This window comes from Stenella coeruleoalba, assembly GCF_951394435.1.
Source record: "Stenella coeruleoalba genome assembly, chromosome: 14".
In the NCBI taxonomy this organism is placed as follows: Eukaryota; Metazoa; Chordata; class Mammalia; order Artiodactyla; family Delphinidae; genus Stenella; species Stenella coeruleoalba.
The window spans coordinates 13,572,436-13,594,698 of NC_137160.1; the positions used below are offsets into that span (position 1 = coordinate 13,572,436).

Below are 22,263 nucleotides of genomic sequence, written 5' to 3' on the forward strand. Positions count from 1 at the left end.
GAAGAAAGTATAGGAGATCATGTCATGGAACTGATCAATCAATCTATTAAAAAATTAAAAATCAGTGTTCAAATGGGCCAAAAATTGGAAAAAGATATTCATAAAACACAAAACTGACTGAATACTGATATTCCAATTATATAACAAACTTCAAGGAAATAATAGGAAAAAAGACAACCCAAAGTGGGAAAAATGGGCAAAAAACCTAAAAAGGCTTTGATGTTAGTGAACATACAAATAATTCTCAAGTTTGACAATAATCAGGGAAATGCAAATGAAAACCATAATGATATACCACTTTATATCTACTGAATTTAAAAAGTCTAAGAATACCAAGTGTTGACAAAGATATGGATGAAAAGGCTACATACTCCTGCATGCTCCTATCAGGTCTGAAAAGTGTCCTTTCGGTGCAGCACTTTGATCAGTAGTGATCGTAGAGACAGAAGATTTGTTGGATTACTGTGATGGTAATGAATACGACGTACCAACAGACAGTGTGAAAGTTGAGAGAGGGGGTGTAAACTGCTGGGAGGAAAAAGAGATATGAGGGAGGGATGAAGGGAAGATTTTGTTTTTGTTTTGATTTGTTTAGGAGAGAAGAGTCAAACACAATAATAGTTTAAAGAAAAGCTGCTAGAAAAACAGGCTGAAGATATAGAATAGGAAATAAATGACAAACAGGGTTTTGGAGAATACAGGAGGACAAATAGAATGAAAAGAGTTATGAGGAAATGGAGAGAGAAAATAGAAACTTTGCTTCTAAGAAAGTTAATGGTCAGAGATAATACTGTACAGCATTTTACAGATAAAAAGCATTTCACATACACTCTCTTACTAAATTCTAACTATATTCAGTGAAGGACAGTACGTTATTCCTACTTTAGAGAATTAAACAGAATCTCAAAATTGTTGAAGGAGTGTCTTAAGATCTCATAGCTAGTAAATAAATACATAAAATGATGCTGAACTAGACTTTAAAAAATTAGGCACAGCATATCATAATCACACCTCATATGGAGAAGAATCAAAGTCTATATAGGAGATATTAAAACACATGAACATGGCACTGATAATCACAGTGGCTTAATCATGATAGTAGCTTACCTCATGCTCTGGAGAAAGATGTTCCATGTCAATTCGTAAACATCTGAGACCAGGTAAGAAGTGATTAACCATTAAATCCTCTGAAATGACTTGAGATGAGGTAGTTAAGGAGATTAAAAAAAAACAAACTGGTATGTCCAACAGAAAAACAGAAGAATATAGAAGAAGCAGATCTCTTAAATGCTGCCTATGGCATGCTGATCACTTAGAGCAAACAGGCTTCTGTCAAGCACGATCTGTATTTGTTGAGTTAGTCACTTGTCAAGAGGCAACTGTGTTTATTCCCACAAATCTCCTTATGTCAGTGGCATTGATTATTGTAACAGCGCGTAATTTAATTACATGGTATGTAAACGTTATGAAATAATAAGGGTGAAAATTAAATCATGAAATTTAATTGGATGTTTAAATGAGTATGAAAAGTAAAAAAATTAATGTTTCCATGACAACTAAGTTGAAAGTTTCAGAAAAAATTGATAAAGGCCAGTTGCTTAAAACACTGCTGCTTGGATACATATAGCTGATTCACTTTGTTAAACAGCAGAAACTAACACAACATTGTAAAGCAATTATACTCCAATAAAGATATTTTAAAAATTGCTGCTTAATTATATATATGACAACTGTAAATATATACATATTTAAATATAAAGAAAAATATAAAAATCTAGAAAAATTCAGTACCCAGTATCAGAAATGTTTCTGGATTCTCTTTAAAGAAACTTAAGCTAAAATTCATAGACAATTATATTACGAATGTGGTTCACCTAAGAAAGCTGATGTTTAATTCTAATCAGCAGACACACAAAAGAAATGCCTCAGTCCTACATCAAAAGCTTGGTAAAAGAAATGACATTTATGTGTTTAAGTTAAAAGAAGTTCTTTTAGGTATATACCATTTTCCTGATTTCTTATTCTAACCATTCTGTTAAACTGACCCACACTGGTCCTCACTGAATTGGGCAAGAGAGCTTTTGCTGTAATAAGTTTAGTACTACTTATATTTCCTAGCCATATGAGTTTTAGTTGATTATATGACATTGAAAGGAGTCAGGAAAGCAGATGCATTTCTCAAACAATTCACCTTGTTTATTCACATTGCTTCTGACACATTCTCACCTATTATAGTTGTGAGCCATCTAAAAATATTTCTTATTTAATATTATACCATATTAAAGTAAAAAATGCCAGTAAATGAGTTCCTTTATGAAGATGAGTTAGTCTTTCTGAAAAAAATAATAAATTATATTAAGTAAAAAAAAAATCCATATAACTACTGCCTTAAAAATATAGTTATAAATAAACACTAGTTGTAAATAAAACTCCTATAATTGAGTGACTTATAAATAGGTAGTTATAAAAATATAGACATCATTTGGTTGAACCAAATCCCTATAGATATACAAAGTTCTACAACCTAATGGCTATGTAGTTTTATTTTCTGGGTATAGGAAAAGTATCACCTAGATATATCTGTGAGTGAACTTTGGATTAGAGAAAGGTCTCCGATCTAGAGAAATCTGGGCATGGATTGAGAAACTGAAAATGGCCTTACTTGGTGGTAAGAGGGAAGACACTTTCCTTCTCCTCTCTCTCTACCCACTGTTTGGTCCTTTTCCCCCATGGAACCCCACAATCTTTCTTAGGGGATGGAAACTTAGAGATCATTTAGTCCTATCTGACGTTAGGAATCACCTCTACCTCATCTGTGAATGGTGGTCATAAAGCCTCTGACTGCTAACAATGACAGGACATTCAGTTTTGTAAGACAGATCTCTGCATTTTTAGAGAGCTCAATTTGAAAGTTTTTCTTATAAACACAATAGGCCTCTCCATGACCTCTGCTTGTTAGTGTTTGCTCTGCATTTTAGTTACACAAGCGTGCCTAACCTTTTTTCTATATAACAACCTTTAAAATAATTCTCAAATTATCTTTTCATCCCTAAACCATTTCTTTTCCAGGTTAAACATTTCTAAATTCCTTCAAATTTTTCTTAAACATGATTTCTTGACTTAATACCATGCCAAATGTTAAATTATATAGATTTCCTATGTCCCTATTGAAACACGATGTCGTGCTGAAAGGAATACTCTTGTGTTCTATCAGCTCGTAATTCAATAGAACAGCAGAACAGATATGGACAATGTGATTTTATTAGTGGCCATAACCACCCTGTTGACACAAGTACAAGTTCTGACTCACGGAGAACTAACGCTTTTAGTACTTGAACAGGGTCTATTGTTAAGATGGTTCTTCCCCTTACTGTGCTGTTATAAAGACTTTCTACTGTATTTTCTCTAGTAATATTCTGTACATACCTAAATACACAATAATATTCCTTCTATACAGACTTCTATGCTCTTCAGAAACCACTGCTTAGTCCATTTGAAAATTAGGTTAACAGAGCTAAAATTTTTAATCTTTTGACTTTCTCATTTTCCTTGAGGCATATTTCTTTAGAAACTCTGCTATATAAGATTACACACAACTCTTCACTTAATTTTGTAAACATTTACTTTCGCAAAGTTTAGGGAATAGGTATAAGCGTATCAATGTTTTCTTTCTTTGACATGCCAAACTCTGACATGCCATTATTACTTTCTTGTAAGGGTCCTGTCACTTCTCCATTACTAAAGAGTCCTTTCTTGCTAATTCAGAATTATCACTTCCTCTTTTTGCTTCCTCTATCTTCTCTAAGTTGAAAATGCCAACAAGATAAATCAGGAATGATAGTAAGTTCTGCTTTTAGTGGAATTAAACTTATAGAAGGTATATGGTTAGTTGAGGCAAAATTATCAAAATATGGTATCTCTGCCCACTTTATGATCTATAGTATAAGAAAGTGGCTTATATCAGCCACATGAATAGGCAATTTGTAGCAGAGTCCCAAAATGAAATGCTCTCAACCACACATCGAACTTCAAGTTTTAACATTTCTAAAAGGACCAGTAGCTCCTTAACAGACAGCTCTGCATTTCTTTCTCTACCATCATTTTTTTTTCTGTCAAAATCATAATTCTCTGATTATGTTGTCTAGCACATATTTTTACGGTTATATTCAAGTGTTCAGTCGTTCACTCATTTTTCAATCTCTTATTTCCTCCTTTCTTGAAATATTCTGGCTTTTAATGGGAGAGCCTAAAAGCTAGAGTTTATTCTGCCCATATTTATCTTTACTTCCTTCTTACTTTTATTTTACTAGGCCAAGGATATTAAAGAGAACATTTAACAGGATAGCTAAAGTTCACCGTTCTAGTCACAGTTTTGCTTTTAATTATAAAAAACAGAAGTCACTAATGCCTTTAAGTTTTAGTTTAGTCATTTATAAAATGTAGTGGTTGACATGGGTTAGATGATCTCTGAGCTTTCCTCCAGTTCCACCATCACTGCAAATGATTAACCATGGTGTCCCTGTATTTTTTTCAATGAGTGATATCTCTCCAAGAGATATTCACAGGATCATAAAGACTGTTAAACATTCATTTAAAATGAATGCCAGGACACATACAAGGATTCCTTTTGATTAACAGAAGCCTCAGTTATAACTCATTGCTTGCTTAGTTATATAGCTGATTAACATACATACAATTTTAGTCAATGTTTTCAAAACTATGGAACATATAAACACAGAAGACTTAAAGTTATCTTTTAAAATTATGAGATGGCTAGAATAAGGAGCCATCTTATGGGGCAAGTCAACTCAAATTTTTAATCTTCTACTTAATTACTTCTTAGTTAAGTTGAAGAAAAAAATTCTACTTCTCAATCTTTAACAACTGAGGTTCACTGTAAGACTGATTATTAAATATAGAAATACATTAATAAAGCAAGGATACAACAACAGGAAAGTGCACTGTAGGCTTCAAAAAGATGGGTAGCAATATCCAGTCTTTTAGAATCCACGATTTGTAAGTTGTTCACCAAGGCTAACTTATGCAAATGTGGTATAACAACTGAAAAAAGAAAAAGAAATTATTAATTTTAATCTAAAACATGTTTATACATTAAAAAATTTTTTTTCATTTTATTTTATAAAATTTTATTTTAATTCTGGATGATTTCGAAAGATTACCCACATCCCATACTTGCTTTTTCGTCCTAGGGAAGAAAGCATGTTTTTCAGAATAAATAGTGATCTAGAATTTGGGAGAAATAGATTATAGCATGCCATTATAACCTAATTATGATGATGTATACAGGTCATTTGGCTTCACTGCAATTCAGTTTCCCAATTTGAAAAATGAAAGCCAAATAAACAAATGTAAACAACCTACCTCTTGTGTTATTATGAGCTTTATAAATAAGTTTATATAAATCTTGTATTACTGTTGCTATTAAAAAGATAAATACAGTATACTGATTCATTTTCAATATCAAATTATTTCACTACTTCATGAAACTATTATTAGCTTTAGTTTCTCAAGTTCTTAGCAAAGACCAGTGTCAAATAGCACTGGTGGTTAAGTTTTCAAGTCACCTAATGGGCTCAATATCTTATATCTCAATGAATAGTGTAAAATTTCAAAAATACAGACAACACATTGCTAAAATTAAAGTGGTGGTCCAAGAAACAGTAACCATTTCAGTAGCACTGAGCACTCCTACTGCCTAAGATTGTGTTCTTTAAATACCATTTCCCACTAAAACCAGGGTCCCTTGCAGAAATGGCTTCAGGGTAAGTGATTATCAAATTGTTGATCACATGGTCCCATTCTAGTCCCTGCTTGGTTGGGGGACCCAAAACATGGTTCATAAGCACATACTTCTGACCAACTGTAGTGACTTCATTCATGTCTACCTTAAGCTTGTATATGTTAAAGCCACAATCTCCTTCTAGAAAAATCTCCTGCTTCCTCAATAAACCACTACTATAATTACAACTTTTATGCACCTTAGTAAACGGTAAAAAACCCCACACAAACTTAGGATAACAATGGCCATCTTTAGGGGACTTTTTGACTTATCAAAATTAATAACAACATACTTCAGAGGTGCTCTAGAAAAAATAAGAAGACAAAAAACTCCAAATATTCATTGAATTCTCAATGAATTCACTGAAACTCCGATTCATTAACTGGCATGCTGAGGCCTCAACAAAATGGTGGCTCTGAGACAAAGATTCTCTATTTCATTTCTGCCCAAACATTTTGAAACTGACCTTCCTTGCACTACTTTATCTATAAACACGTGGCCTCTATTCATTCCGCTCATTCCCTGATTTCCTACACAAGCAATCCTTTCCTCAGTGTTTTTCTCAGAAACTCAACAACCACACTATACAAGATCCCTTAAAACTGCTTAACTAGAAAACAAACCTATACAAGTTACTTTAAACTGTAGTCTACAGACAGTTAAAGGCTACAATTAAGGATATTCCTAAATCTCAGAAGATAGAAGTTTACTAAAGAATTCAACATTTCATTATATATGTATTGTCCTGGGCTACCACATCTGTACCAATTAATTCATTTAATTGTTAACCCCTCAGATGGAGATAAATGGTTAAAAGATTTAATAACCTAGATGTGAGTAATTCTACAACTGACCTTCGGTGGGCAAGGAAAACAGGAAATACACAACATAAGGCCACTTCTGAAGCCTTTCACTTAAGGGCAGATTGGACAAAGATTCAAAAGTGCGAACAAAATAAAGATAAATCAATAGGAAACTTTATAAAAATAGATTTTTGTAAACTTTTAAAAAATATTCTGGGGTAGATCCAATAGCAAAAGTGAAGGGACTGAACATTTTCAGAGAGACTTATAAAGTTAAAAAAGTAGAAAACAAACAAACAAAACTGTATCATGTTCTGAATAAAACAAATGGCCCCTGAGATAAAATCAGGACCAAAAGGTCCTATAATAACTAAGAGTTGGGAGAGAAAAAGGGCCACTGGAAGAACCAGTGTCTTCTATTCTCTAGGAAATAGAGGGAAAAATATCCAAAAATGCCACTCCAAGGAAGACATTACCACCCAGCAATTCTTTGTTCTTTCTCTAAATTCCTAACAGGAACTGTCTATAAATACAGATGGATAACAATATAGCATCCTTGTCAATATAGGTTCTACTTCATCTACCATTAATCTTATTAATATAGGACACTAAATTCCACAGGGTAAAGTTTTAAAGCAAAAGAGAAGCCAACTGACTGAGTAGTAAATACAGAAGAAAAAAAATTTTTTTGTCTTAAAAAAATATATGTCTTGTTGTGTCAGAATGTGAAGGAAGATTGTATAAGACAAACTTGTGGGTATACAGTAAGTTGTAGAAGGCTTCAGGAATAATGGTTTACTACACCTATTCAAGCAGTGGAAACTGCTATTCTCAATTTTTTCTCAAGCCAATCTTTAATTGCTATTTTGGGACCATTATGAAAAGAATATTTCTCTTTTCTATGTGATACATAAATCTTTCTTTTGAGTGTACACAAAAAGGTTAGATCATATTCTAGACAGTTATTAACTCAACAACACGGCACCCACCAAAGACGCATTGCCTATTCAGCCTATTCCTTGATCCAACAGCCAAGACTTATTCTCCTTGCTTCAGAGCAATTACAGACAGCCTCAAAAAAGTTAGTCAAAGCACCTGTAGAGGGTCACCTGTAAATCTGACGTTACTATGATGAGGAACTATCCCTAATGCTAACTAAAATACTAAACGTTTTTCTGTTAACTGATTGTGAAATACTGTTATTTTCTCCTCATGCTACCAACACTATTACCCATTGAAAAATAACCTTGTGGTTGTTTCTGTAGTTCAATATGTGTTCATGCCCTCAACAGACCTTTTGGACACTGCAGTCCAAATCCTGACAATATTTTTGTTGTTTATCTTAAAAATACCAGGTTAGATATGCAATAACTAGTCTATGGGAGAATCCAATTTTGTATGGAAACCAAACTGATATAAGAAGCCAAACTTGCGGACTTTCCAAGAGCATGTCAAATTGCTAAAAATAAAAGGACTAAGGTATAACAGTGATAACTGTCATGCTTTTGGAGTAATAATTACTGGATGCTTTGATGACACCCAAAGAAATTGTTGTCATAAAGTAAAAAGTGATACTATAGAAACCGGAGAAAATGCTTTAGCAGATCATCATGCAGGTTATTTAGCAGATCAACAAGCCATGATTTAAAACAAAATAGTGGAATGGCATGCTAAGTGGAAGAAATGTATCTTTCATAAGAACATGTCTAGAAACACATAAAAATTTCCTTAGAAATAAGAATTAAATAATAAGTTCTAAATATAATGAGCACAGTATTTTGAAATTAACAGTTAGGAAGAATTATTTTAAAAATAACTTGAAATTATTTATGAGTTACTTTTCATACGTCTACAGCAATCACTATATAGTATAAGAAGCCATTTAATAGCAGTTAATAGTAATACCAATCAATCCACAATAACAAACTTGTTTCACTTTCAGCTTTCAGTATGTGAAAGATAAGGTGTAGAAAGGTGTCATGTAACACATGACAAATCCTCAGTGAGGCTTATGGTCTCGCTCTTACATTACAATTCAGGAAAAATGGTAAAAAAAATGCAACTTACACTCATCTCGGAACCTTGGTTCTGCATTAGGCCCAACTCTACCAAATGTTTTTATGATTTCTGTATGCAAAGAATACTGGTCTTGATATTGAGGATCTTCCAGGAAAGAAGCCAACTGCATTTTCACTCTTTCCAGCAACTTAAAATTGAATATTGTACAGTCAAATTGAGAGAAGGATACACACTAAACATGGCTTGCATCACTGGATTCAAATGACTTATATCAACATAATAGTAAAAATTTGGAATTAAATAAGTACTTATTTAGTCTTTTGGCTCAGAAAAGATCTTAAATTTTTGTTTATGCTTGTTAATTCATTTTTTGTTTTTTAAAAACAAAACTGAAAAACTGTAGAAAAGACCCCACAATATTTAGGGATAAAGATAGAGTTTTGATGATTTTGTATCTAAACTATAATTCTTAAAACAAATCAGAGTGTAAGTTACCCACTTATTCACCTTCTGAAAGCAATGAGTCATTAATGACTTACATCTTACTCATATTTCCCTAAAAGACATTTTTATTTTGGGATTTAAGAACATGTTGAAATTCTGCCAAGACTGCAAGCTTTGCAGAACAATGTGTTTTTTTATTTTGCTCCACCGGTGAAATATGTTAAGTGAAAAAACGGAAAACATTTTTTCCCACAACTAACACGGTTGTTTAATTTTTGTTATAAAAAAAATCTATATGACAAAAAAATTTTACGGAACAGTTTAATATATATATATATATATATATATATATATATAATTTTTTTGGTAAAATGTCTATGAGATGGAAAACCTTGTTTTCCATTTAAGTGGCTAAGTGATATGCCCACAAATAATTTACTTTCTAATGTATAGGGTTTTTCATTGTGTAAGGACATGTCCAATTTGATAATAAAGAATAAAATTCTGATAACTAATTTTGAGAAGTGTCTTAGAGTTAATGTTGCAGATAGAACCTAACAAACTGAAAATTAAATCACAAGTTTCTGAATCAAAATACATATTTAGGGAGGAAGACTTTGGTAATCTGCTGAAGCAGGCGTGACAGAGGGTTGTCACAGTGATGTGTGCTACAAAAAGATGATACCAGTCTACGACATGACTTGCAGCTTGATTATCAATGACAGTTACAAGAACATAGGTACCCTCTAGCCTCCGTTCGTGAAACTGAGAAAACCTGTCTTCAAATCTGTACAAACTGGCAATTGGGAATTTATGTAGACTATCCAGAAGTCTACTGGATAATAGAAGCCTTTGGAGCTAAATCTGCTTTGAAGGATTATTCAAAACTGCAATATCTAGATAGACTTAAAATAGAACATCTGAGAGTTGGCTTATACTTAATTTTTCTAGTTGAGAAGAAAGACTAGCGATTGCCTTCGCATATGAAAATACACTTTTGGTAGGCTATCATATTTTCAAATTCTGAGATCCTCTTCTGGCCCATAAGTAACTAAGAAATAAAATGAAGGGTATGATGCTACTGGGTACATGTATAGTAATGTGTTATCATTACCTCAACAGTACATAAATAAATTCCAGTCATTTCCTACCTCTCTTTGAATAACTGTTTCCATAATAGTGCCAAAGGCTGGAATTGTGGCAATCCTGACAGAGCTGTTAAAATTAAAAAAGAAAGAAACTGAAACTTTCTTTGAGATGAAAAACTGATTATTATTAAAATATATATCAAAGTAAGTACAAGGTAAATATACTGTATTAGTCTCTAGCAATGACAAATTAAATTTAAAAAAAAGCAGACCAAGAAGAATGCTCAAAAAGACAGACAGGATAACTTAAGGTCGCAGTCTGTGAAACTCACAATTCAGGATCACTGGACAAGGTAACAAGGGCCGGAGCAACCCGCTTGTCAACTAACGCTTCACTCATGCCTCGAAGAGTCAGCTGTAAACCAGTCAACATGCAATAAAAAATGGTTTGGTAAACTGGAATGAGAACTGGGTTAGCTGTGACTGAGGATGGGCAGGCAGACTCATTGGCCTTTCTTGGTTTAGTCACCCACACGAGACATTAAAATGTTAAGCCTCTGGTTCATGCCACTATACTTACTGGTAACAACATGTTAGTGAGATTAGAGAGCATCCCTTCTTGGCTTGGAAGAAATAGTCCATCAGCATGTTTTAAGTTTTGGAAACGTTTATTGAGGACTAATAAATACTACTAATATATTCTTTTCAATATATGGCCTTGTCATTAGGCTTACTGTGAAGGTTGACTTAAAAAAAATACATGAATAGTAGTATAATAAAGTTTAAAATCAAGTAAGCATAATCTAATATTATTATTTTAAAGAGCTAAATCTAGTCTTCAGTGAATTTAAAAGCTGATGGTTATTTCTTGACAGGCGCATTTTGAAAGGGATGCTGAATGTAAAAGGTAGGAACGACACTTACATTTCAGGGTCACTGGAGAGAGTTATGAGAGCAGGAACAACCCTCTGAGCTACCAGAGTTTCATTCACCCCCTTCACCAACAGCTGATTGATCAGCACAGGGGGTATTCACAGGTGATGCATGGAAAGAGCAAACACAATGCCACAGGAAGAAGAAAGGAACAACCAAGAGAAAGAGAGAAACACAAAAGCAAAACCAAAATTAGAAGCTAAGCAAATATTGCTACTAGAGTGCTTTATAAAGGCAGAGAATGCTTAGGAGAAAAATAAAGCTTACACAGCCTAGCAGTCCCTGAAAACTGTTTGTTACCAATTCAATGACAGTTTGTACTTTTGGTCAAATAGTCTATGCAATTTCCATGTTCAATTTAAAAGAAAGCGTTACCTTTTTTTTTTTTTCTTTTAAAGAAACTAAAAAGACATACTGGGTTCTATGGTTAAATTCTTTAAATAAATCTGATATAATTTTGTTATGACCAACAGGGTACAAACTGGACTGTTTTTAAACCAAACTCAAATGGCTAGCAGCCACCACTAAATTGCTTCTGATTGTTCTGATGCAAGTAAATTTAAAAATCACATACAAAAATTCCCAACCTTTTACATCATGTAGCTTTATTCTTTGAGGTACAGAGATATAATGTAGCCTAGTGGAAAGTACTTATTTCATGTGGGAATCAGACCTGGGTTCAGATTCTAGCTCTCCACTTATTGGTCATGTGGTCTTAGATATATTACATAATCCCTTGAAACTCAGTTTTCTCATCTGAAAATGGTGACACTACCATCTACCTTAAAGGATCACTGTGCTACTAACTACACATAATATACTTAAATATTGTGTCTGACAAAGACTAGGCATTCAAGAAATGCAAGCTGAATTACTGTGACTACTCCAAGGACATAAGATTTGTGATATATTTGGAAAAAGAAATTATTAACTAAAAAATGTTTTTGTCTCGTCCAAGTAGTTAATGTTTACAAATAGTCCTTTGTTTTGCATTTCTCTAAAAGCTCAAATAAAAAAAAAATACAATGAGCACAATTAGACCTATTGCTATAATCTCATCATAAAAACAATTCATTTAGCAACCAACCCTAAATCGCAGAACTAGAGGACAATATTGAGCTGTACGCATTGTTTTTATAAAAATTACGGAATTTTATGAGTTCAACAGAAAAGGGTAACATCCTAATCCTACGTTCTCTATTTCAGAATGTAAACACAAATGCTAATCAATCTCTTCACCTTGTAATGGAACTAGTCCTCATGGAAGATGGAAGATGCTGTGGAATTTTTAGTAACAAAAACGCAACACTGTGTTGGGTTAACTATTCCTCCTACACAGCACATCAGAGAGCAGAGCTCCCTTTATCAGAGGTTTTTAATTTTACACTAATCTGTTACCATTTAACAACTGATACACTTTATTTTATTTTATTTTTTTGCTGTACGCAGGCCTCTCACTGTTGTGGCCTCTCCCGTTGCGGAGCACAGGCTCCGGACACACAGGCTCAGTGGCTATAGCTCACAGGCCTAGCCGCTCCGCGGCATGTGGGATCTTCCCAGACCGGGGCACGAACCCGTGGTCCCCTGCATCGGCAGGCAGACTCTCAACCACTGCGCCACCAGGGAAGCCCAACTGATACACTTTAGAATCTACTTCAGTATTCTGAAATAATTTTTATTTCAACAGAACCATGGATAATTTAGGCAGGAATAAAATGACAAAAGAACTTCTGTTACTACCTTAAACATTACAGATGTCAGGTAGAAAGAAATAGGGGGAAGAAGTTCAAATACATTATATACAACTTTCTTCTCTGTATCATTTTATAAATAAGGTAGCTTAGATTCGAATTAGTAAAGTGTATCTTGAAGTGCCTAACTTGTGCCAGCCAAAAGGCATTAAAAAAAAAAAAAAGGGATAATCCGGGGGCAAGTTAATTTTTCATTGCACTGGAGTTTTTAGGTTTAATTTAATAAGCTGGAAAATCGGAAAGCAAAATTTAAGAGCTATTAATTATTACACATTTAGACACAGTTTATCATTTGATTTTTAAACATGATGAGGTAAGTACAATTATTATTAATGTTTTAACAGATGAAGAAACTGAGCCTGAGAGAAGTTAAATAACTTGCCCAGGGTTTTAGAGCCCAAAAGAGGTAGAGCTAGAAAATGGACTCAGTCACATTTGTCTTAAAAGCCCATGCCTTCTTTGAGTTGTGGTCTTAATGTTACCTGATTTATCTCCTTATGATTGATGTAAGAAATCATTATATGAAGTTCTTTTCTGCATCGTTTGGGAAATCCATTATGTCACACTGGAAGTCACATAATAAAGTCTCTTTTATAAATCAATTTCAATAATAATTTGTTACATCAAGAATATATTGTCTCTTATTTAACAATGAGAATAATATGACTGATTGGATTTCCCCTTTTTGCCCTGCTGTCTGAAAACTCAGAGCTAAATTTAGTGTTCAATTTCACTAAGTATCTCATATTATGTTCCTGGTATATCCATTTATTGCTTTCTTCTCAGTAGTTTCTGGTCTCACATTAAAAAAATTAAAAATTTTAAGTGACCTGTTTTTTATGTTTTTATTTTGAATTAACTCATCTTGGGGGTGGGGGAAGCAGGCATAACTGTAAATTATAAAGTATTAGTATCAAAAGAAATCTTATGAAATAATTATTCTTTTAATACAATATTATTCAAAATAAGCCTCACTGACAAAAAAGTAACTTTAATTTTTCCTACTAATGACTTTTATTGGCATGCTCAGTAAAAATTTTTTTATCATAAATGAACTTGAAAAATCATTAAAATAAGTCTCTCAGATTAGACTCAGAAACTCATCATCAACTGAGAGAACACTGAAAACTGCTTAAGCATAGGTATAGTTTCCAACCAGCACTGACAGCAGACATAGAAACCAAAACCAGACAAAAACCACATGTAAGAAATAAGGCAGAAAAAACCCCACAGAAACAAGTAAAAAGGGAGGACGCTTCATTTTCTTTATTTTCATTTATATTGTATGCTTCACCAGTATATAGATACATTTTAGAAATAAATGGTTTAAGAGAAAGAAATAGCTGTTATGGTCTTAGAATAAAATCCTATTAAGTGAGTACATTAAAGAAATAGGATACTTTTTTCTTTTGGGGGGGAGAGGAGGCTAAAGAAAAACCTTTTTCTTTCATGGTAATAATTATTTTCAGCATATTGAATAATCAAAAATTATTTATACCCAGAAGGCACTTATGCTAGACATCTAACTGAATTTTTAATTTGGAATTTATCTTGACAAAGAACATGTGATTAGTTATTTTTTATCAAATATGTATAATTGTGGGAATAACATGTTCAGAGGATTTTCAACCTCCTCATAAGGATGGAATTTTCTTTAGATTCCACAAATCTATTTTAAATATTTAAGAGTTTTAGAAGGTATATATTTCAAATCTGTCAGTGCTCTATCCTTTAGATTGCAATTTATCTTAAATTATGTAAAAATTCTGAAATTCAGGAAAAATTGAATTGTCTAATTCTTATGAAAATAAGTGCTTTAAGATATTTTAAGAATCACATGTGTGTATTAAGGACAATTTTAGTTTGGATAAGTATACTTTTCCTAAACTATTATATTATTTTGTGAAGTAACAGCATATTAAAAAAACAGTAATCATAATGATAGTTAACATTTATTAAGCTCTTATTATTATGTGACAGACACTGTTTTAAGACCTTAGAAGTATTAATTCATTTAATATTAATAAAAATCCTTTGAGATGGATACTTATTATTATCATCTTCACTTACATTATAGATGAGAAAACTAAGGCACAGAGAAGTTTGAAACTGGCATTAAGTGGCAGAGACAGACACTGAACCCAGCCAGTATGGCTCTAAGAGAAGACTCAAGAACAGTAAATAACACTCTAAACCACTTTTAGTGCTCAAATTCAAGTTCTAGAAACACATATATATGTACACTAGGCTAACATATTTCCTCTATGACGGATAAAAAGATAGGTATTCCAATTTTCGTACTAAACTTGGGTAGGTGGCAATTTAAGAAAATCTAGTTAAATTATATGAAGTCTCTTCTGTCTTATAAGTCTACAGGCAGTTAATGTATAGAGATGTTGTTATTCCAGATATGAAAGGTGAGGGAATAATGAAGTAGGAATAATCAGTAAAATAAATATTTCCATAACTGCAAGTATGAATCCAACTATATTTTACTCATGAATCCAACTATATTTTACAACCTTAAAGATATCTTATATTGTTTTACTTTATTTTAATAGCTGTGTGCCTCAGTAAATAGAAAGTATAGCCAGGAAGATTTACATAGGATGGAAATTAAAATAAGATTTAAAAGAAATTCTGAGAAATGGAAATGATAATACAATAACATTCAAGGAACCAATAAGGCTAGAAAATAATCTGAAAAGTACCAAAGCTAAATTTCTGCCCCATCACACAGTACACAACTAGATACTCTTCAATGCCATAAAATATACATCAACATACCATAGTATGAAAAGCCTCTCTGCCTTTTTAAGAAATATTCCCTCTCCCTCTTCCAAAGAAAATCATTATGATCTGAACCAATAGAAGCGTTTGTTTACATACCTCAAACATTCTAGCAGCAGTGCATCTCACAAGTGCTGAAGTATGGACAACACCATACCACAAAACAGTTAACAATAACTCATGGTAGGCTGGATTTGCACTGAAAGAAAAAAAATCAATGCTAAAAGTGAGAGCCACATAGTTCTGGTTTAAAACATAAAAAGGTATATTCTTCCATTAAAGTCTATTTTGCCTTACTGGTGTATTGAAAAATACTACATTTATGAGGAATATTAATGATAAAAATATTGGCCAAACATATAGAATTAGTTTGTATGGTTTAATAGGTTACATCTAAGATTCTTTAAAAAAGGAAGTCACCTTATAAAACTACAAACTTTTAGCATATTCAGGAGTTATACTTTTAGTTTCTCTAAGTACTTGCAATTATGACAGATATTTCAACTCTTTAATAGCATAAAAGTTAAAATTATAAAAAAATAAAGTAAAATAAAATTTTTACTTATGAGAAAGAAACACTGGCCTAAGAGCCAGATGGGTAAGTTATAACCTCTGTGGGTTTTAATTTCTGCATCTATAAAAATCTGGGACAATACTGCCCTATTTACATCATATGGTTGTGTAATCAATAAGGATCAATAAGGATAACTCAAATCACCTATATGGAAGGGTAAGTTGGCTGTGAAGACTATCCAAATGTGGGACAGTATTATTAATAAACACATAAGTAAAGAATGAGATAAAACTACTTAAGCAGCTAGATGATGTGCTTATGAGGGACTAGGCAAATCAAATGGAATGGAAAAAGGAGCCTAATGAGCTGGCTTTCACTTGGGGCTCCTTTTCCAGTTTTGGGATACTGAATTTTCTTCAAATCTGTACTTGACTTTATTTCTCCAGCTGCTTCAAAGAAGATATGTCTGTATCCTTTCCCTCATTCTTTTATTATAATGCATTGATTACAAAATATTAAGAATGTACAAATAAGAAAAACCAAAAACAAACAAAAAAATCTTAAGTCTCAAAACCAAGAGATTTGGTGTGTATGCCAATCTTTTTAGACTAAAAGTATGTACTCTATAAATCCAACTTTAAAACTTTATATAGCTTTTAAAAAACTATAAGCTATTATTTTTACCCCAGTTCCACAAAAGAAGCTTTCAGGCTATCAAGAGGAGCATGAGATAATGAAAGCAAGGTCATTACATCTTCTAAGAATCCAATTAACAGCTTTCGGTCTTCTTCCTACAGAGGAAAAAGACTGATAATGAATTTCCACCCAGTCAAGTAGAACTAAAACCATAATTTCCTAACTATAATTACAAAATTTTACCAAATAAGGGGCAAATATCCTAATTTGGGAGCATTTTAATTAAAGATATTTATTAAGCATATCTATGATCACAATGGTGTGAGGACAAAGACTATCTTGATTCACAGATTTAGACCCGTGGTGTCCAATATGGTAGCCACTCACCACATGTGGTTACTTATATTTAAACTAAAAATGAAGTAAAATAAAAGATTCAGTTCCTGGGTTGCACTAGTTACAATTTAAGTTGTTTAACAGCCACGTGTGGTTAGTGGTTACCTTACTGGACAGCTCAGATACAGATTACTTACATCATTGCACTGTTGATTAGATAGTTCTGGTTTAAAACATAACAAGGTATATTCTTTTATTAAAATCTATTTTACCAATTTTACTTCCCATTAACTTTGGCTCTAAATACTTAAATACAAACCACTAAAATAGTTATCCTCCTAATAGTAGAAAATTGATATCTGAGAAATTATTAGTGGTGAGAAGCTTCACACTTGCTGAAATATAGACCACTGTGTTTTTAAAACAGTCACACCCTTGACTAAAAAATAATCTTTACTTTTAATCTTTCTTTTACAAACCATTATTTTAGTAATCTGAAAAAATATTTCTTTCTTTTTTCTTACACAGTACTGTATTAAGAAATATGTTAGAAAAAGCAGGTCTACTAAATAGGAAAGTTAAAAAAATAACTGTATGTTAAATTAACCTGAATCTGTAAGGGAGGGAATCTGACATTCTATCAGAAAGTAAATATATACAGAGTCAGGTATTTTGTCTTTAGGTCTTTATTAGCTCAACAATAAATGGTTTCTGTATATATCAATAGATCCATGAGGAAGACTAGATAACCACCTACCTTTTTTCTACATGGTCAGGTTAATTTAGAATGAGGTACAGATAAGTGATTGACAAAAGTAATGATCAGCATGAATAAAGGATGGACACAGCAGTTTTATAATACGCCAGTCTATTTAGGGAAGAACTTAGACACTGACAAACCAGCATCAGAGCTATGTTGGAATATAGATCTCACTCATTTATAGTCGCTTACTATATTAAACAGAGTATCCATAAATTTGGAAGATAAACTGTAAATCTGAAAAAACAAGTGTGAAATGAGACCTATGAAATATACTTCTAAATGAGCACGAATTCCTTTGATTTGAAAATTTACTATAATACTGTTTCTCAGCTTTGAAATTTAATACTGCTCATGTATTTGATTCAAAATAGGTTTTGTTTACCAAAGCAATCAGGGTGTGATTAACTCTAACAGAAAATTTGGTTTAGTAAGAAAAATATTAACAGCTGGTGTGGGCAATCTAGGACAGCCACCTCAATTCACATTTTGTAACCAGCAGGAAAGTTCTTATCTCTTTAGATATTTGGATTTCATGTAGTGGCTCAAAAAGCATGTCTTTATTCATTTATTCAACAAACCTATACTGAGGGACTACCATGAGGCAAACCTTGTACTTCATTATGCCTTAAAATACCATTTATGGTGAAAACCAACATACTAACCAACTGCCAGAGCTTAAAAATGAGAGAGAAAAATATTGACATCACACTTGTTATTATGCGGAAGAGCTTCTAAAATTACAGAGGAAAATGGTATTCACGTTATTGTGCCTCGTAATATGTGCTAGGACTTAATCTCCATGAATTTAAGAATAACAATAAATACAATCTGTTAAGGTTACATGACTTAAAATATTCTAAACACAGGGATTCTCTGTGTATACATATTATGGAGTAGTCTTAGAAACTAGTGAAGAAAAGTTTAAAAAAATACTGTACTACTTTAACAGAGTTGGAGCTTCTGTTTCAAGGTATCATATGATGCTGTAGAACTATATTTTAATATTATAGGATGGTTCAAATCTATTTTGGAAGAAGAGTGCAATAAATATGAACTGCTTTACTCTGAATACAAAAGGCAAAAGAAATTAGGTATTAATCGGGTAAATTTGGGAAAAAAGATCTTCCTGTTTGCTTCTCACATTCTAATTCCTAAAAATGCTTTATCTTGAGTCCGTATCTTCGCCTCACAGGTGGAACTGCCTCACACTTAAAAATGACTGATGTGCCTTAATAAACATAATATGTTTACTTAAAACAATGTTAAGTAGAGTGAGGTGGTCTGTTACATTGGAGACCACCAATGAACCACATCTCCTGGTTCATGCTCTCATTTATTTCCCTCTTTTTGAATCTGGGGTGGGCCTGTGACTTGCTTTAAGCAACAGAATGCAGTAGTAGTGATGTGTTAATTCCAAGCCTAGGCTTTAGCCTAGCAGATTCTGATTTTGCAATTTTGGGAGCCCTGAGCCACCACGTAATGAGTCTGGCTCTGCTGTTCCACAGGCCCTGAGGACAGAGAGAGGCCCTAAGACTACATGGAGACTGAAGCTCAGCCATCCTTGCTGAAGCCCCTACCAACCAACCAAGTGAATACAGCAACACAAGCGACTACCAGCAAGAAGAGACGCTTAGCTGAGCAAAGATCGTGAGCAAATAAAAGAGTTATAATAAGCCTTTACGTTTTGGGGTAATTTATTATGCAGTAACAATTAAGAAAAATAAAGTATTACTAAAATATACCTTATTAAAAATGATGATATAGTATGCTACAGCATTTTGTAGTTTGCTTCACCTAACACATGTGCTTTGTTGTTTATTAATGAAAAAATTATCAGGAAACACAAAGAAATTACTAAATAAGTGCAATCTAACACCTCTAACAAAATATCAAGAAGCACAGAATCTCTAAATTTATTTGTCCAACAGAGATTTTCCTCAGAGACTATTACTGAAATATGCTCACCACTGTAAATTATTTATTGAATGAAATGAATAAATAAATTTTGTTTTCACTTATGGGTAACATTTTCAATTATAAGCACATTAAAATACATAATATTAGCTATCTTTCTAAATAGAAAGTGCTTTACATTTTCCAGCAAAAGAATTTTTCCCTTACCTGAATATAACACGTAAGGACTCCTGTTGCATAAATGGGGACAGTAGCTTTAGTGAGGACCCCATTTCCTGCTGAGGAATCTAAAATCACAAAAACAATTTTAAAAATCTGAGTATGCTTTAAATGTAAAGCAAAAAGTCATAAGACAAATTATATTTAAAATTACAACTGGTTACAAAGCTTACAAATAAATATTATTACTTTAAAAAATATTTTGATTAAAACACATATCCACTGGTGGTTGTGAAAATATTATACAACTTAATACTCTTCAGAGCCATTAGCATAGACAGTTTTGATAGATGGGAAAAACTTTAATAACCAAAATGAGATGCTCTACTGTTATTTGCACAGTCAGAAATCAGAGCTTTCTTTAACACTCTCCCAAGTGCCCGTATAAGCAGGTCTTCATAAATTGTCAGGTTTTCAATTTGCAGTATTCAGTAAAATGTAAAGGCACTCAGCTGAAAGGAGGCAGCCAGATATACATTTTACCTGCTTCCAGATACGAGATACTATTTAGTTTCCAGTGCTAGCCTAGTTCCAGAGCTCCTCCTGCATCCTGTATAGGGATTTTCAGCCAGACAGAACCCTGATTGTTTTCATGGAGTAGGGAGGCTAAGTAAAGCATGGGGAGAGGGGAAAGCATCCAATCACAGGTGAGTGTCCTGTGACTACTGTAACATAAGAGATTTTCTTATGCAGCAAACGTAGATGATTTAAAAATAAAAATGTTCCAGAGGTGATATGACAGTTGCTATTTATAGTACCACAGCTCTTCACTTATTGATTTTTAGGCACTGTTTTAAGTGCTTTACATTTACTTTTATGTACTCAAACTTTTAAAAATTACTTTTTATCTATTTTTAATATGGTTTTAAATTCTTTTCAGAAAGTAGTACATAAAGAAATTGATTTGAAAAAATGTATTTAACTGTCCTGAAAGAAGTTTCAGCAAAAAAGAAAGTTCCATTTTCATATCAATTCGTATTTGAGGTTTGTTTATTCTCTTGGTAAGGGTAACTTTTTCTTTTGGGGAGTACTGATGTTGGCTGACTGTGACTATGGTAGCTGAGAGGTAAATCTGAGGCTAGGAACATAAGCTTAAGTTGAATTCACAGATACAGACTATATATACAGTGATTATATACAATAATCACTTCCTATATGAACAGTTAAATATTCACAGCTAACTAATAATTCTAAAACCTATCAGTTTCCAAAAATATATAAATATTCTTCACCAATTTATCATCAGAATTAATAATTAACTAAAGAGATAATACCAACTATTAGGTATTCCAAGCATTAACCCTTTAGAAAGCTATTAAATATAAACTTTGGGAAGCATTTGTCAAAAAAAAAATCTCATCGACATTTTCAAACTTAAAGGGAATCATTTATTCATTCTCTAACTATCTCTGAGGACAGCCCCAAATGGAGTTTTTCAGATGACTCAATTCAAATCATTAAGGTAGGACTGAGATAAGAATTACCTATACATTCAAAATCAACCAAGTTTAAAAACAAAACAGGGGGGCTATACATTTTTGTTCCTAACATTTTTCACAATTCGTTCCTAAGAAATTAGAAAAATACACATGGACATAAGATCCACACATAAAGGAGTTCTTAGGCCAGTGGTGCTACAACTACACTTCTTATGATAGATAAGTGAAAACTATGAACAGAGGGGCTGGAGCTGCCCATTAAAGCCTATAGTTTCTTTAAAATCTCATGTTTCATTTAAAAAACATATATGTGTATCTTGTATTCTCTTCAATTACAATTTGTTTTAAGTTTGAAAAGTTTTAAGTAACTAATTATGAATTAGATGCTCTTTATTTTTTCCTTTTCAGTATCTCGAATATACTACTTCAACTCTCCAAGGGTACAAGTACTCAGCTTGAGAAGCTCAGCCTTAGGTCAGTTTGATTACGGTGAAGGTAGATATTTACAGTCAAATTGACAAAGATTAATCTTACTGCCACCCCATGGGAAGAATATTAGACATGGCAGAGTTGTAAAACCAAGAATTCTGTAGTATAAATCTTCCTTTTCAATTGTACTTGCTAGTTTATTTATACACTTCACATACAATGAATAAAGTATTTTGCTGGAGTAAAGAGATTCAATTGTTTTTAAAAGTAATAATGAACAAACTTACCAATATTTTCTTCAGACAGTCTTAAAATCTCCTGGAACTGAGGTTTTACCTAAGCAACCCAAAGAAAAGATCCAGAAAGTCTCAAGTTCAACGGACCA

At 32.7% G+C, this 22,263-nt stretch overlaps 1 protein-coding gene across 6 annotated transcripts in view; it reads right to left on the minus strand.

The window, feature by feature from the left end:
* Positions 1-22,263, minus strand: part of RELCH (RAB11 binding and LisH domain, coiled-coil and HEAT repeat containing) — a 121,400-nt gene that overhangs the window by 13,777 nt on the left and 85,360 nt on the right. For 3 of the 6 annotated variants that reach the window (XM_079941718.1, XM_079941716.1, XM_079941720.1), the window contains 9 exons: positions 22,166-22,214; positions 19,999-20,078; positions 16,827-16,933; positions 15,728-15,827; positions 11,079-11,161; positions 10,218-10,281; positions 8,671-8,809; positions 4,945-5,061; positions 1,108-1,196 (listed from right to left, as the gene is read on the minus strand). In XM_079941718.1, the coding sequence (XP_079797844.1) occupies positions 1,108-1,196; positions 4,945-5,061; positions 8,671-8,809; positions 10,218-10,281; positions 11,079-11,161; positions 15,728-15,827; positions 16,827-16,933; positions 19,999-20,078; positions 22,166-22,214 (828 nt within the window). Of the gene's footprint in view, positions 1-1,107; positions 1,197-4,944; positions 5,062-8,670; positions 8,810-10,217; positions 10,282-10,461; positions 11,162-15,727; positions 15,828-16,826; positions 16,934-19,998; positions 20,079-22,165; positions 22,215-22,263 lie in introns of those variants that run through there. The other 3 variants (XM_079941717.1, XR_013831185.1, XM_079941719.1) reach the window with 3 other exon arrangements.